General features: G+C 45.6%; 1 protein-coding gene across 4 annotated transcripts in view; it reads left to right on the top strand.

Annotated features, from left to right (window-relative positions):
- MYH10 (myosin heavy chain 10) overlaps window positions 1-12,040 on the top strand; it is a 101,675-nt gene that overhangs the window by 26,760 nt on the left and 62,875 nt on the right. For all 4 annotated transcript variants that reach the window (XM_064675631.1, XM_064675630.1, XM_064675628.1 and 1 more), the window contains exon 4: window positions 8,449-8,476. In XM_064675631.1, coding sequence (XP_064531701.1) covers window positions 8,449-8,476 — 28 coding nt within the window. The remainder of the gene's footprint in view (window positions 1-8,448; window positions 8,477-12,040) is intronic.

Raw genomic sequence — 12,040 nt, 5'->3', positions numbered from 1 at the left:
AAATATGTGACTGAAAGTATTGTCACATAACCATTTTTGTCAAAAAGCTTGCTGTGAGACTGAGAAAATATCCATCAGGAAAATGCTTACACGTTCTCAGCGTGGGTATTGCTGGGTGGTGTGTTGGAATCACTGGTGGATGTGGTGCTGGAGTGATGTGGGAGGTGATCCAGATCCTGTCCTGTGTGGGACTGAACAAAAAGCCAAACCACTGCCCCTGTTGTGTTGAAGTTAAAAAGCCTGGCTATGTACTGCTGTCATATTTGTTGTCTTTCCAAACTCGTGGAGTTCAGGCACGAGTTGGAAAAGAGGCCACTGGAGTGAAAGTAAGCTTCTGTCCAGTTTTGTTAAGTGTTTTGTGTTTGCTTATTTGTTTGAGAAGGAGAAGAGCAAAAGTTAAATGAGTGAGCTTAAATGGCAGATCTTACAGTTAAAGGACCTCCTTGAATCATTGTTTCAGTTGACAGTGTAATCTTTGTCTAAACAAAATTACACTACATGGGAAGTAGAACAACTTCAGCAGGATTGATGGAGGATGGAAACCACTGCTATGCTGAATGCTCTGTAGTCCAAATAAACCTTCTCCGGCCTCTGGCTTGCCAGCTCCTACTAATCTTAGGTTACTGCTAAGCAGAATGGAAATAGGAATTGAAATACAAGCATAGGGGTGGCCTGAGTAGATTTAGGAGCTGCTCCTTTCTCCTGGGAGCCACAAATCAGGAACGTGTCTGTGTCGGAAGCTCAAGGTCCGTGAGGGAGCAGGTCCTGGCAGCTCCAGCTGAGCAGTGTGGGGAGGTGCTGCCTGATGGGTTGTTACTGCCCTTGAGCTGAGCTGCAGGAAACCCTCCTCTGTGAGCCAGCCCTTGGCTGGGACACTGGGTCAGTCCCAGAGCTGTGCCTGTCCCTGGGGGCTGGGGACATGGGGAGCACTCCCACAGTCCAGGCTCTGTCCCTCTCCGTGTGCTGCTGTTTGTACATCTCAGCTGCCCTTGGCATGGGGCAGTTTTCTGTGCTGACTTGTGTGCTCTGCTCATCCCAGCTCCAGCTGTCACCCACTTCAAAAGGCTGGATAAATAAACCCAGACCCGTTTGAATTTGTTGGGGCAGCAATGTGTTACCCATTAACTGCTGCTCACAAGTGCAGCATCTCTGTTGTAATTTCTAAGTTAGACCTACTAAAGCTTCTCTCAGTGATGGTTAATAAAGGTGGTCAAAGACTGATAGTGAAAACTAAACCATATTTAAGCTTCTTCAAGCTTAATGAGTTTGAAAATAAAATAAAATTCAAATTCTCTCTGGTATGTGATGGAGAAGCTGCCCCCAGTTTCACTGGGTGGGCAGGACATAGTCCAGTTTGTTTTGTCCTTCTGTGCTGACTCAGCCCTGGCTGGCAATGCGGAGAACGTCATAGCTTTTCCTTTAGGAATTCAGAGAATTTCAGGCTAATGTTGCAAATGCCTCACTCGTGATTTCTAAAATAGCCTCGATTCATGGCTTGGCTGGTTCCTCCTGTGCTGTGCTGGGGCTGTGCTGGGTGAGTGAACAATGAGTGTGGTCACCTCATCTGCTGCAGACACGCAAGAAATCCCCGTGTTCAGTGCTGTGGGTCACTGTACCAAGTCACAGGGTGAACCATGACTGGGCTCTGAGTGACCTCTGCTATGCTTCACTGGTAATTATTAACTTAATGCCCTCAGCCAGGGAGCGTGGTGGGATTTATCTCAAATCTCACATCTTCCAGAGCAAGGGACAGAACCACTCTTTTTCTTCAAAAAAAACCCCTTTTGTTATTTTAACTTCACTGGAACATATGTTGCATGTTTACCCCTCCCACAGTGAAAAGGTGCTTTATTAGCCCTTCACTACAGGCTTGGAGATCTCTTGCAGTAATTAAACAAAGGAAAGAAAGAGGGAGGAGTGAAATACTGGTTTGTCAGACCAGTGGCAGCTCAGCCCGACAGTTCTCAGACAGGCTGGGTTCTGGGCAGAGGAAATGTAGTAGACACTGGCTGTGTCTGTCCTGTGTCATTCCATGTGGGAAATACCAGGTGAACAGACAGAGCTGGGAATTGGTGATTGATTTAAAGCAGCACTCTAGGGTTTGGCTTTGAAGTGGATGGTGTTGGGCTGCAGGGAGAGGGTTGATGTAATTCCCCATGGAGTGATGTCTGAGCCAGCTTTGGGGGCTCTCAGTGTTCTGTGGAAAAAGTGTCTGAGCACCGATGAAGCAAAGCTGATAAATATTATTATCCTGAACCTTAAAACTACTGGATACCCACTGGGTGCAGACTACACCTGAATTTAGTCTTACTTCTGGTATAACACTACTGTGTTAAACCTTCTAGGACAAAGTGAGAATTTCTGCAAGTTCATTGCTTGACAGTTTCAAAGAGTAAGACTTGGATGTAAAATCCACCCAACATACAAATGAGCTGATGATGGCAAGGCAAGAAAAAAAAGAGAAATGCAGTTTGAAGGTGCACCAAGAGAGATGGATTCCCCTGAAGTGTGTCCTTGATCGTTTCTGACCTCCAGAGGTTCCTTCCAGCTTTTAGAAGGATAGTGCAATGATCCTACTCACCTTTCTTGAAGATACCTGGGATGTTTCCATGCTTTTAGTCACCTGAAACCTCCTGAGGAGAGTAACCTGACAGTGATACTTTCCAGCTGCTTTGGATGGATTGCATCAGATGCTTTGGGCATGTGTAGGTTCAGTGTCCTTAAACAGTCAGTACTGGCTTGATGAAATTTGGGTATTAAAACTTGAAATGTCGACTTTAGCAAATTCCCTGCATTCTGCAAAGGTGCCTGGGATGTTTGATGGGTGGCTGTTGGCAAAACAGCTCCTGCAAACTGCCCTGTCTTTGGGAAGGAGTGACTGAGCTGTACAGGGAGATCATTGCACAAGTACTGAAGTGTGGGATAAACAGGAATCTCCTGGTGACCATAAGTGTGTCAGGGAATATTTGGTGTGGCAGGTCCCAGCAAACAAACTTGTGCCTGTCACTCTTCCTGTTGGCCCTTGTTAGAGTTGTTTGTCACAAGTCACTTCACAGTGCTAAGTGTTTGATGATAGTTTATGGGGTAACCAGGCAACATTTTAGAGACAAACACAAAGTAAAAGCCGTGCTTCATCTCTGCAACCAGATCTCTTCCCATGCTTATCAGTCCAGTAGGAAAAGAGGAAAGGAAAAAGAAAGTGATTGGGAGCTTGGAATTGAAGACTGGCAGGTTGTCAGGCCACCTGTGTGCTTTCCATGTCATGGAGCATTTGTGACCCAGCCCTGGGAATCTCTGGCAGCAGCAGACCCTGTGCTGGTGGGAAGGTCTCTGTCCCTCTTTCCCCCGGGCACTGACCCATTTTCACAAAACTTGTCAGGAATTCAATTTTTAAATGTCCTTGAACAGACTGATATCTGAGCCTGTTCACCTACAGCAGAGGGCACATCCCCAGCAGCCCTGTGGAGCCTGCATCCACAACAAACAAGGCTGTCCACCAGGGAACAGAGCTGTTCCTGGGCTGTGCTCTGGGGCACCTGGGCATGAAGGATTATCTACAAATAAACAACAGCCCTCCCTTCCTCCTGCATGGAGCCTCTTTTTTAGAAACCCAACGATTTCTCCTATTTAAGAAATATCAAAAAACTTGCCTCCTGCACCCCCAAAAAAGCAGAAACTTTTATGGTTGTCTGCTCCAGAAGTGGGGCTGGCACTTGATCACTGGTCTGGGGAGGGAAAAGGAAGGGCTGTGCCAAAATGAATGATCCACAAGAATCTTGGGCTTGGGAAAGGACAACCCTTGATGTACCTGCAGATAGAACCATTTTCCTCCCCATGGTTTCCTGCTGGCTGGATGTGTGGTAACCCTGAGCTTTTCTTTCTGGCAAAGCAGGTTAAAACTCTATACGTCCATTTTCACTGCTTTGCTAGATTTAACCTTTTTACCACTTATTGTATGTTCTTAAATAATGGGGTTGTGAGACAAGTCAGTGTTTGCATGAAAGTTACTGTTTAAGAATTGTAATCAGAGATAGGTTAAAGCTGAAAGCAGGTTTTGTGAAATTCTTTTCATAGATTTACAAATTGATATTAAGTCAAAAAACACCTTTCTAGTTGGGCTGTCCACTGTGTGGGATAGCTCCAAATAGCTTCTTCTGTTCATTCTGAGTCAAATTGTGAGAGATAAAGGCAGATCTGGGCATTTGCAATACTTGAAATACCAATACAGTGAAGAGTAATTGGACAATGCCAGTTGTAGGGGCTGTGTGTCAGTGTGCTTGTAAGGTCTGTTCTGTGATAAAGTTTCTGTGCTTGCAGGGTTGCTGCCTTTTGAGTTTTGGTGGGAAACTTGAAAAGATTCTTGCTTTTCTGTTTAGTTGTCTTATATCAATTTATAAATTACTAGAGTGTGACCAGAGCAGAACAAAATCGTACTTTTAAGAAAAGCTGCCTTTAAAATACAGTATTTTTTTTGTAGACAGACTACAGCTTTGAGCTACAACTTTTCACAACATCCTACCTGAGCCAATTGCCCAACAAATGTTTGATGTACATCTGGAACCTTCCTTGGAGTTAACAGGGGTTTGTTAGGTAAAGTCTGTTGAGGGGAGTGGTGGAATCTAGTTTGGTGAGAGAAGGGATGTGGAGTCAAATGCTTTGTGTTCTGACAGTCAAAACTTCATGCATCTTCTTATATTGCCAGGATCTATCTATTCTTATGGATTTTCAAACCAGAGCTGCCCAGTGCTATCCCCAGAGCACATTCCTGTGGGGAGGCGAGAGCAGAGGAGGGAAAAATGGCTTTCAGAGCTGTAATTCTTCTTGTCTTGTTCTGGTCATTCTCCTTGGCCTCCCCAGGGTGTTTGTTCCCTGCAGGGTGGTGGGATGGGGTTGGTGGGATGAGTTTAACGTGGCTTTGGCTGCACAGCAGCTGATCCTCAGCTCGGGTGAGATCCTGCCTTTGGGTGGAGGTGAAAGGAACAGGAGAGCAGGGGTGAAAGAAAGGCTTCAATGCCTGAGACATCCAGCTGGAGCTGTATATAAATGTTTTGTGGGATACAGGGCAAGTGATCTAATGAATAGCCACTTGTGTTTGATTAGATGTTTTGGTAGGGTTAGTTTTCTGCTGGGATCACTCACTGATTATTACCAGTGCTGGCTCAAGGGAGGCCTGGGAATGTACACCAGGGATGGAGGAGGTGGCACCTTCTGCTGGGCAGGGTTTGCAGCTCCCCTGGGCCAGGGAATGTGCCTCTGCCAGTGGCTTTGGGGTGCCCAGAGGGTTGGTGGCTGGTACGAGAGGTGGTTCTCATGTTCTGTGTGCTGATTCCTGTGGTACAAACTGCACCAGGGAGCTGATCTGATTGAACACTAAATTTTGGTAGTTCCTCAGCTCCAGTGCATGTGCACAGTCAGCTGCTGGTTCCAGAGGAGGAATGGGATGGGACACTGGGCAGGGGAAGCTGAGACACCAGCAGCTGCTCCAGCTGAATTACAGCAGTGGGGGAGCTCCAGCCTAAAGCCAGTGTCAGGTTGTGTTGCCTTTGTGCTTCCAGATTCTTCCATTCTAAAGGACCTTTCAAAGCTTATTTCAGCAGCATAAAATCAAATTTTGGTTTTATTCATAGACTTTCTGTAACTTTAACTTTTATTTTCAAGTTAGGGTTATTGTAGTAAACCTTCTCTGTGCAACTTGAATGTTTTGGTCTTCGGTGTAGTTTGAAGACCTTGGGATATATTTAAATCCAAGCTGCAGAAGTGAAGTGGTAGATTCCAATGGGGTTTTCCTGTTGGTTTAAAACCAAAGGGGGTGTTTTATGATGTAGCTTGAATTAAGAGCTTGGTCCTGTTATTTCATCCCCATTTAAACATCCTTGTTTTCATGCTTATATTCATCTGATTGGGTTGAATGGACCCAGAAAAATGGATTTGGGGTAACATACTTGAGTTTAGATAATTTACTTTATAAGGTCTTGTCAATTCAGGCTCCTGGACAGGGAAGATGAAAAAGCTCAGCTGCACTTGCTGGAGTTTCTGGCAGTGAGAAACATAGAAAGTCTACAAGTTCAGATATTTATGTAGGACTAACTGGGTAAGAAAATTCATTTATCCAGTGTGCAGTGTGTGCACAGTAACATTGCATGGTAAATGGGCAGGTAAAATATGATACAAAGCACTGACAAACACACATTGTCTTCAACTAAACTACTGTGAACTTCAAGGCAAATGTTACCCGTGTTCTTAAGTGTTTCAGAAGTGCTAAACTGAAGAGCTCTGGTTTGGAGGAGACTTTTTTTTGATGAAGTGGCTGAAGTACAGTGACAAAATCAGAGTAACGTTATCCCTGGGGAGTAAAAAGGCAAGAATCAAGTCATCACTTTAAAAAATAAATACTAAAGCTGGGAAATATTAACTTTAAACTCTACTCATGATACCAACTTGGCATCCATTCAGCAGTTCCTTCTGGAAGAACAAATGGTTCCTGCTGTCCTGCGTCACCTTGAGTTTTGCTGCCGTGTGGAGTGGTTGTGAAGAGCCTGAGTCACTCTGGTGCCCTGGGAGCAGGGCAGGGGCAGAGCTGGGCCTCTTCTGGCTGTGCTGACAACTGGGCATGCAGGACATCCAGCTGCTGCTGTACTTCTGGGCTTGCTCTGCTGCTGGTACTAAAAAGTTATTTTTGATAGGCCTTGCAAGTCCAGGTGCCAGGTATCAAAAGCAGAAGAACATAAACTTCACAGAGTGTCTCCTTAACGTTTCTTTTGTCACTCTCCCACTGCTTTTGCCTACTCTCAGCTTTCATTTCTTGCAGTCCCAGGCTTTCCCCTTACTTGTTTTGGTGTGTCTGTACTGGAGCTGCTGTGCTGTGGGGGGCTCAGCCTGGAGCAAAGGAGGCTCAGGGGGGACCTTCTGGCTCTGCAACCCCCTGACAGGAGGGGGGAGCCGGGGGGGGGGTCGGGCTCTGCTCCCAGGGAACAAGGGACAGGAGGAGAGGGAACGGCCTCCAGCTGTGCCAGGGGAGGCTCAGGTGGGACAGGAGGAGGAATTTCCTCCTGGAAAGGGTGGTGAGGCCTTGGCAGGGGCTGCCCAGGGAGGTTTGGAGTGCCCAGCCCTGGAGGTGTCCCAGGAAGGCCTGGATGTGGCACTCAGTGCTCTGGGCTGGGGGACAAGGTGGGCATCGGGCACAGGGGGGACTTGATGATCCTGGAGGTCTTTTCCAGCCTTTATGATTCTGTGATTCTCTATATTTTTTTAGATGCTATCTCTCTGAAGTTGAAATTCAGCTTCAATACTAATAGTTACACCATGAACTCAGCTCCTCCCATGGAGGGGGTGACTGGTTTCATACAGCCTGGAAAATTGGCAGGGACTCTGTGTAGTCCTGAGCTTTACACATGAGCAAAACAAAGCTTGGTTTTATTTAGTATAATACAATTCATTACAAATTACCAATCAGAACAGAAAATGTGTTTGAAGTTCTGAGCTTGCAGGAGACAATTGTGTTTTCTTGGAGCTGGTGAGAAACAGCTGAAGTGTGTAAAAGCAAGATCTTTGTGATGCAGATTTATGAAAAAGATGTTGAACTCATTGAAAACCTGACTCAGACAGGGCAGAAAACACCTTTAACTGAAACGCTCTCCTTACTGCAGGTATATTTGAATGCTTTCACTATAGAATTAATATAGAGTGTGTGGTGCTGAAATATATTCTGGAAAGGCCTTGTAATTCTGAAATGCCCCTTGCAGGGTATAAGTGTCCTCCAGGCAGTTCTCAAAGGTCAGGAGCACAGCAGTGGGTGTCACAGAAGTGCTGAGCCACTGCTGCAGCTCTGGGCTCTGTGCAGCCTTTCCCTGCATGTCCTTTGGACGAGGCTTTCATGAATAAGCTAAATTGTGGAGGCACTTCAGGCCTGCATGTTAATGTAAAAAAGAAAACAAAAAGCTGTAGAGTAAAGCACTTGTTTGCTGGGGATGTCAGTGCTCTTTCCAAGTGTCTGGTTGTCAGTGTTCTGTACTTGAAGCTGTTTTTCTCTTCAGTGAAGGTTTTAAATTCTTTGTGCATACAGAATAAGAAATGTTAGGTCAGCTTTGTCTCAAAATATAGTTTAAAATATTGCAGTGGATTATTATTAATTTTAAGCAAAATTTTGAATTTATGATCTGAAATGGCAGGACTTAGTCCAGCTTTATCTGAAAATATATTTAAAAAGATTGCAGTGGGTTATTATTAAATATAACCAGTTTTTAACTTTATTATCTGAAATGGCAGAACTTGTAGGAATGTCTGAGCTGTTGTTTGGGGGATGTGTGTGAGAACTGGGACATGATTAAAATTGCTTTAGAATGTCTTTAGAATTCTTAAACTGAAAAGATGAATTTAAAAAACATTCATTTAAAAGAAACTGTGTTGTATAAACAGAAACCTATAACCACGTTTGTTCTTGTTTTGCAGACCGTGAGGACCAATCCATTCTCTGCACGTAAGTGACCACTTTTCATTTTTGGGAATCTGTGCTGAAAGGGGTCTTTGATACATCTGTGGTAGTCAAAGCTTGGTCTTTAACCTTTACAGGTGTTGGGTAATGATTAAAGATGTGGCATGAAGTGATATTTAATATGGGGGTATAATCTTTTAATACTGTACTTCACATTATTGCAAGTTTTCTAGGCATGTGCTATTTAAGAAATGCAGTTTAAAAATGTCAGTAAGAGATCTGAATCTGAACCACACAGCTTGAAGTTCACACCTCTGAAATGCTGTGCTGTGACTGCTCAGGGGGATAAAGCCTGAGGGAGACAGGATCCAGAAGTGGGTCTGGGGACCAACAGCTTGCATTGGATCTGCTGCAGACAGGGGAGCTCTGAAGAAGTTGACACTAAGGTTCCCTTTTACCTGAACTTGCCCCACCCAGGAGCAAACTTCTCACCTCAGTTCAAATTTCCCTGGGATCTGGAACTGCAGTGGTTGGGAAGCCAGAATACAAATGCACTTCCAGGTTTATGGCACTCCTGAGCTGATCTGTAGGAAATAGGAAGGAGGGTGGGAGAGAAAGAGGAAGCAGAAGATCATCAGCACCCCTGGATCCAGTGATGTCCTGTTGGTCCTTCCTCACCCTGGGCTTGGAGATGGGGGTCCTGTGGTTGCTCTTCTGGAGTTACCACTTTTATCCAGTCCAAGTTCTGGGTATCCATGGGGTGGTCCCAGATGTCCCCATAACTTGGGGTGCCATGTCTGTCAGCAGTTCTTCCTTTCCCGCAGTTTGCCAACGTGGGAATTTTTGTCTGGGTGGATTAACCAGGTTGTGCTGACCAAAGCTCCCCTCAGCTAGGCCTGGAATTAGTGTCTTCCTGTTGTAAATGTCTCTCTGGCTGATCCTCTGGCAGGTTTCTTCTGTGGTTTGACAGTGTTTTGAGACAGGCAACTGTGTTCTTCAAGTCCTTCCAGCAGGTGCAGTGCCCTGTGTGCCCTGTGCCTGGGGTGTGTGATCCCCTGGCCCTGCTGTGTGCCAGGACGTGCTTTGGAAGTTGCTTTCTGAAGGAGCTCAGTGGTGGATCAATTGCTGGAAGGAGTCCTGGGTTCACTTTCCTTCTTTACATGAAGGGATTCAAATCTCCATCTTCTTCTTCCTGCAGAAGTGCCTGAACTGTCAGAGTCTGTACAAGACTGAAGGTGGATCCTTTCAAGGCCAGGCTCTTCTGCACTATGGAGACTATGAATACAAGATTCTCAGGGCCAAGGAAACAGGAGCAAACACAGTTCTGTAGCTAAGATAAAAGTTGATCCAGTTAACACAGGCTTGTCTAGGTCTGTGGTTCCTGCTCTTAGTAGAACTCATCTTTTCCTGGGATGACTATTCCATGTGCAATGTACAAAGCAGCCCTCAAAGCAGGGATGGGATCCCAGGGTGAGAAGAAATGCTTTGTTCTCGTGTGTTTGTGGATGCTTTGACAGTCTTTGCTTGCCCCAGGTGAATTTTTTTGAAGTAGCTTCATGTTTTGTGTCTGTGCATGAACCTTTCCCTCCTTTGCATGGTCAGCTGAGCCCACAAAGGTCGGAATGACAGTGCTGCAGGATTTGGTGGATGTCTGATCTGGTGAAAGATTGGAAGGCCTTTAAGCTCTCTTGCCTTTGTTTTTGTTATTACCTCAGCTCTCAGGTTACCATAAGCTTTTGATCCTTCTGTGCTGAACAGATCATTGACCCCTGTTTTGTATCTGGTTCAGCACAGTCCAGTATGGAATTTGTGGATCTTCTGCTGGGTTCCACATCTTGGCTGGGCTTGCTTTGCAGAGGAGCTTGAGTCCAAATGGTGGGAGGTGGGGATGGACACAGATCCTTACAGCCAGACCTCAGGAGGACGTGATCACATCCAGTATGGAAGTCTGGAGCTGCTGGGGACTGCTCTGAGTGCATCCCAATATTAAGACCCTCAGAGATGGCCTTGAGGACATCTCTTCTGTTGGACATGGGAAATGCTTGGTGACAAATCTACTCCATGTAAAATTCCAGAATCTGGTGCTAAGAAGTTTCATCACTGGCTTGGAAGCATATCACAAACCTGGGTATTGAAAGCATTAGTCCCATGACATGAGTTTCACCACCTTTAATTCAGTGCCTTGGTTGTATCAGTCTTAAAGGCTCCACATAACAAGTGTGGCAGCCTTAATAAATCTGAGTTTCTGAGCACAGATTCCAGGCTCTGTTGCTGTCCTACAGCTCTACCAGGTGTTTCTTGCTGAAGTACTTACACAGCAGCATAAATTCAAAAGACCAACGTCACTGAACGCAGTTCACAAGAAAATATGGATTTCCTCCATAATGGGGATGTATCTGTGGCCTCAGGATTATAAAGGGTAAGGCACTGTATGTCCAAATTGGATGTACAGTGTGGGTCTTGCCTTGTCAGAATGTGAGACACGTGAGGTGATAGATGATGGGATCCAAGGTGTTTCTGTCATCTTGGAAGTTGTACACCAGAGTTCCACCATAGCCCAGGAGACCTTGCTCACACTGTCTGATGAGCAACACCATTTACATGCTGAGTACAAAAAAGGATAGTAGAGGCTGCCAGGTTAATAAACACTTTCCTCTTAAAATAGGTTTCTCTTAGACTGCTTTCCACTCTGTGTTCAAGAGAAGTGCCATCAAACCCATTTGTACTCCCCTGTGTGTCCCTTTTGAACAGATAAAGCCAGCTCTCTTCTGTGGCACTGTCCCAAAGAGTGTTTCCCCTGTGGACTTCATGGGAGAGCCCTATTATTTTGCAGCTCTGCACTCTAAACTGATGTTTGGGATGTTAAATCTGCTCCATGAATGGGACAAGGCCATGGCAGACTCACTACCTCCAGAAGGAGGTCCCATGTTTTGACCAGGAATCCTGTTTCTCTGTTTTGACCTGTGTCCAGGACTCCTGTTGCATTGCTGATTCTGGGGAAGAGGTAAACTCTGTGTTTCCCCTCCTGCCACTGGTTTTACAGGTCTCAGACTAAGGCAGAAATAAATAAGGTGGAAGGAGTGTGTCTTAACCACACCGGAGGTGGTTTCAGAAACTCCTTTGGCAGTTCATAAAAGGCTTGACACATCTTCTCATCCCAAACTTGCTGTCTCAGGACCTGGGTCACCTGGTTGACCCTGATCTTTAGTAAAGCTGGAAGTCCTCAGAGTACTTTTTAATTTCTCCAGCAGGAGTGGTTCAAACTGGTGGGAGAGAAAACAGCCCTTGCCTTGTGCACTGGGATGAGGACAGTTGTGGTGTGCCTGTCACTTCCCTGTCTCCAACTGCCTTGACCATAAATTGTCTGGAGAGGAGTCTGTCCCATGGCTTGCTGAAGGTCCATCTGGGCAGCACCTTCACCTCTCTCCCCCTACCTCTGGTTGATGAAGTTTCCTGGGATTTTACCTTCCATGGCCTTTAGAGGAGGGGCCAGATCAGTTCTCCAGTGACAGTATTTGAACACCATTTTCCAGGTTCTCTGGATCCAACCACCCTTTCTTCTTGACAGCCAGGAGTGCTGCTCTTGAGGGTGTTCTTAGTGTAGGATTG

Source organism: Pseudopipra pipra, chromosome 19 (assembly GCF_036250125.1).
Source record: "Pseudopipra pipra isolate bDixPip1 chromosome 19, bDixPip1.hap1, whole genome shotgun sequence".
Taxonomy (NCBI): Eukaryota; Metazoa; Chordata; class Aves; order Passeriformes; family Pipridae; genus Pseudopipra; species Pseudopipra pipra.
This window is presented reverse-complemented; position numbering and strand designations above follow the sequence as displayed.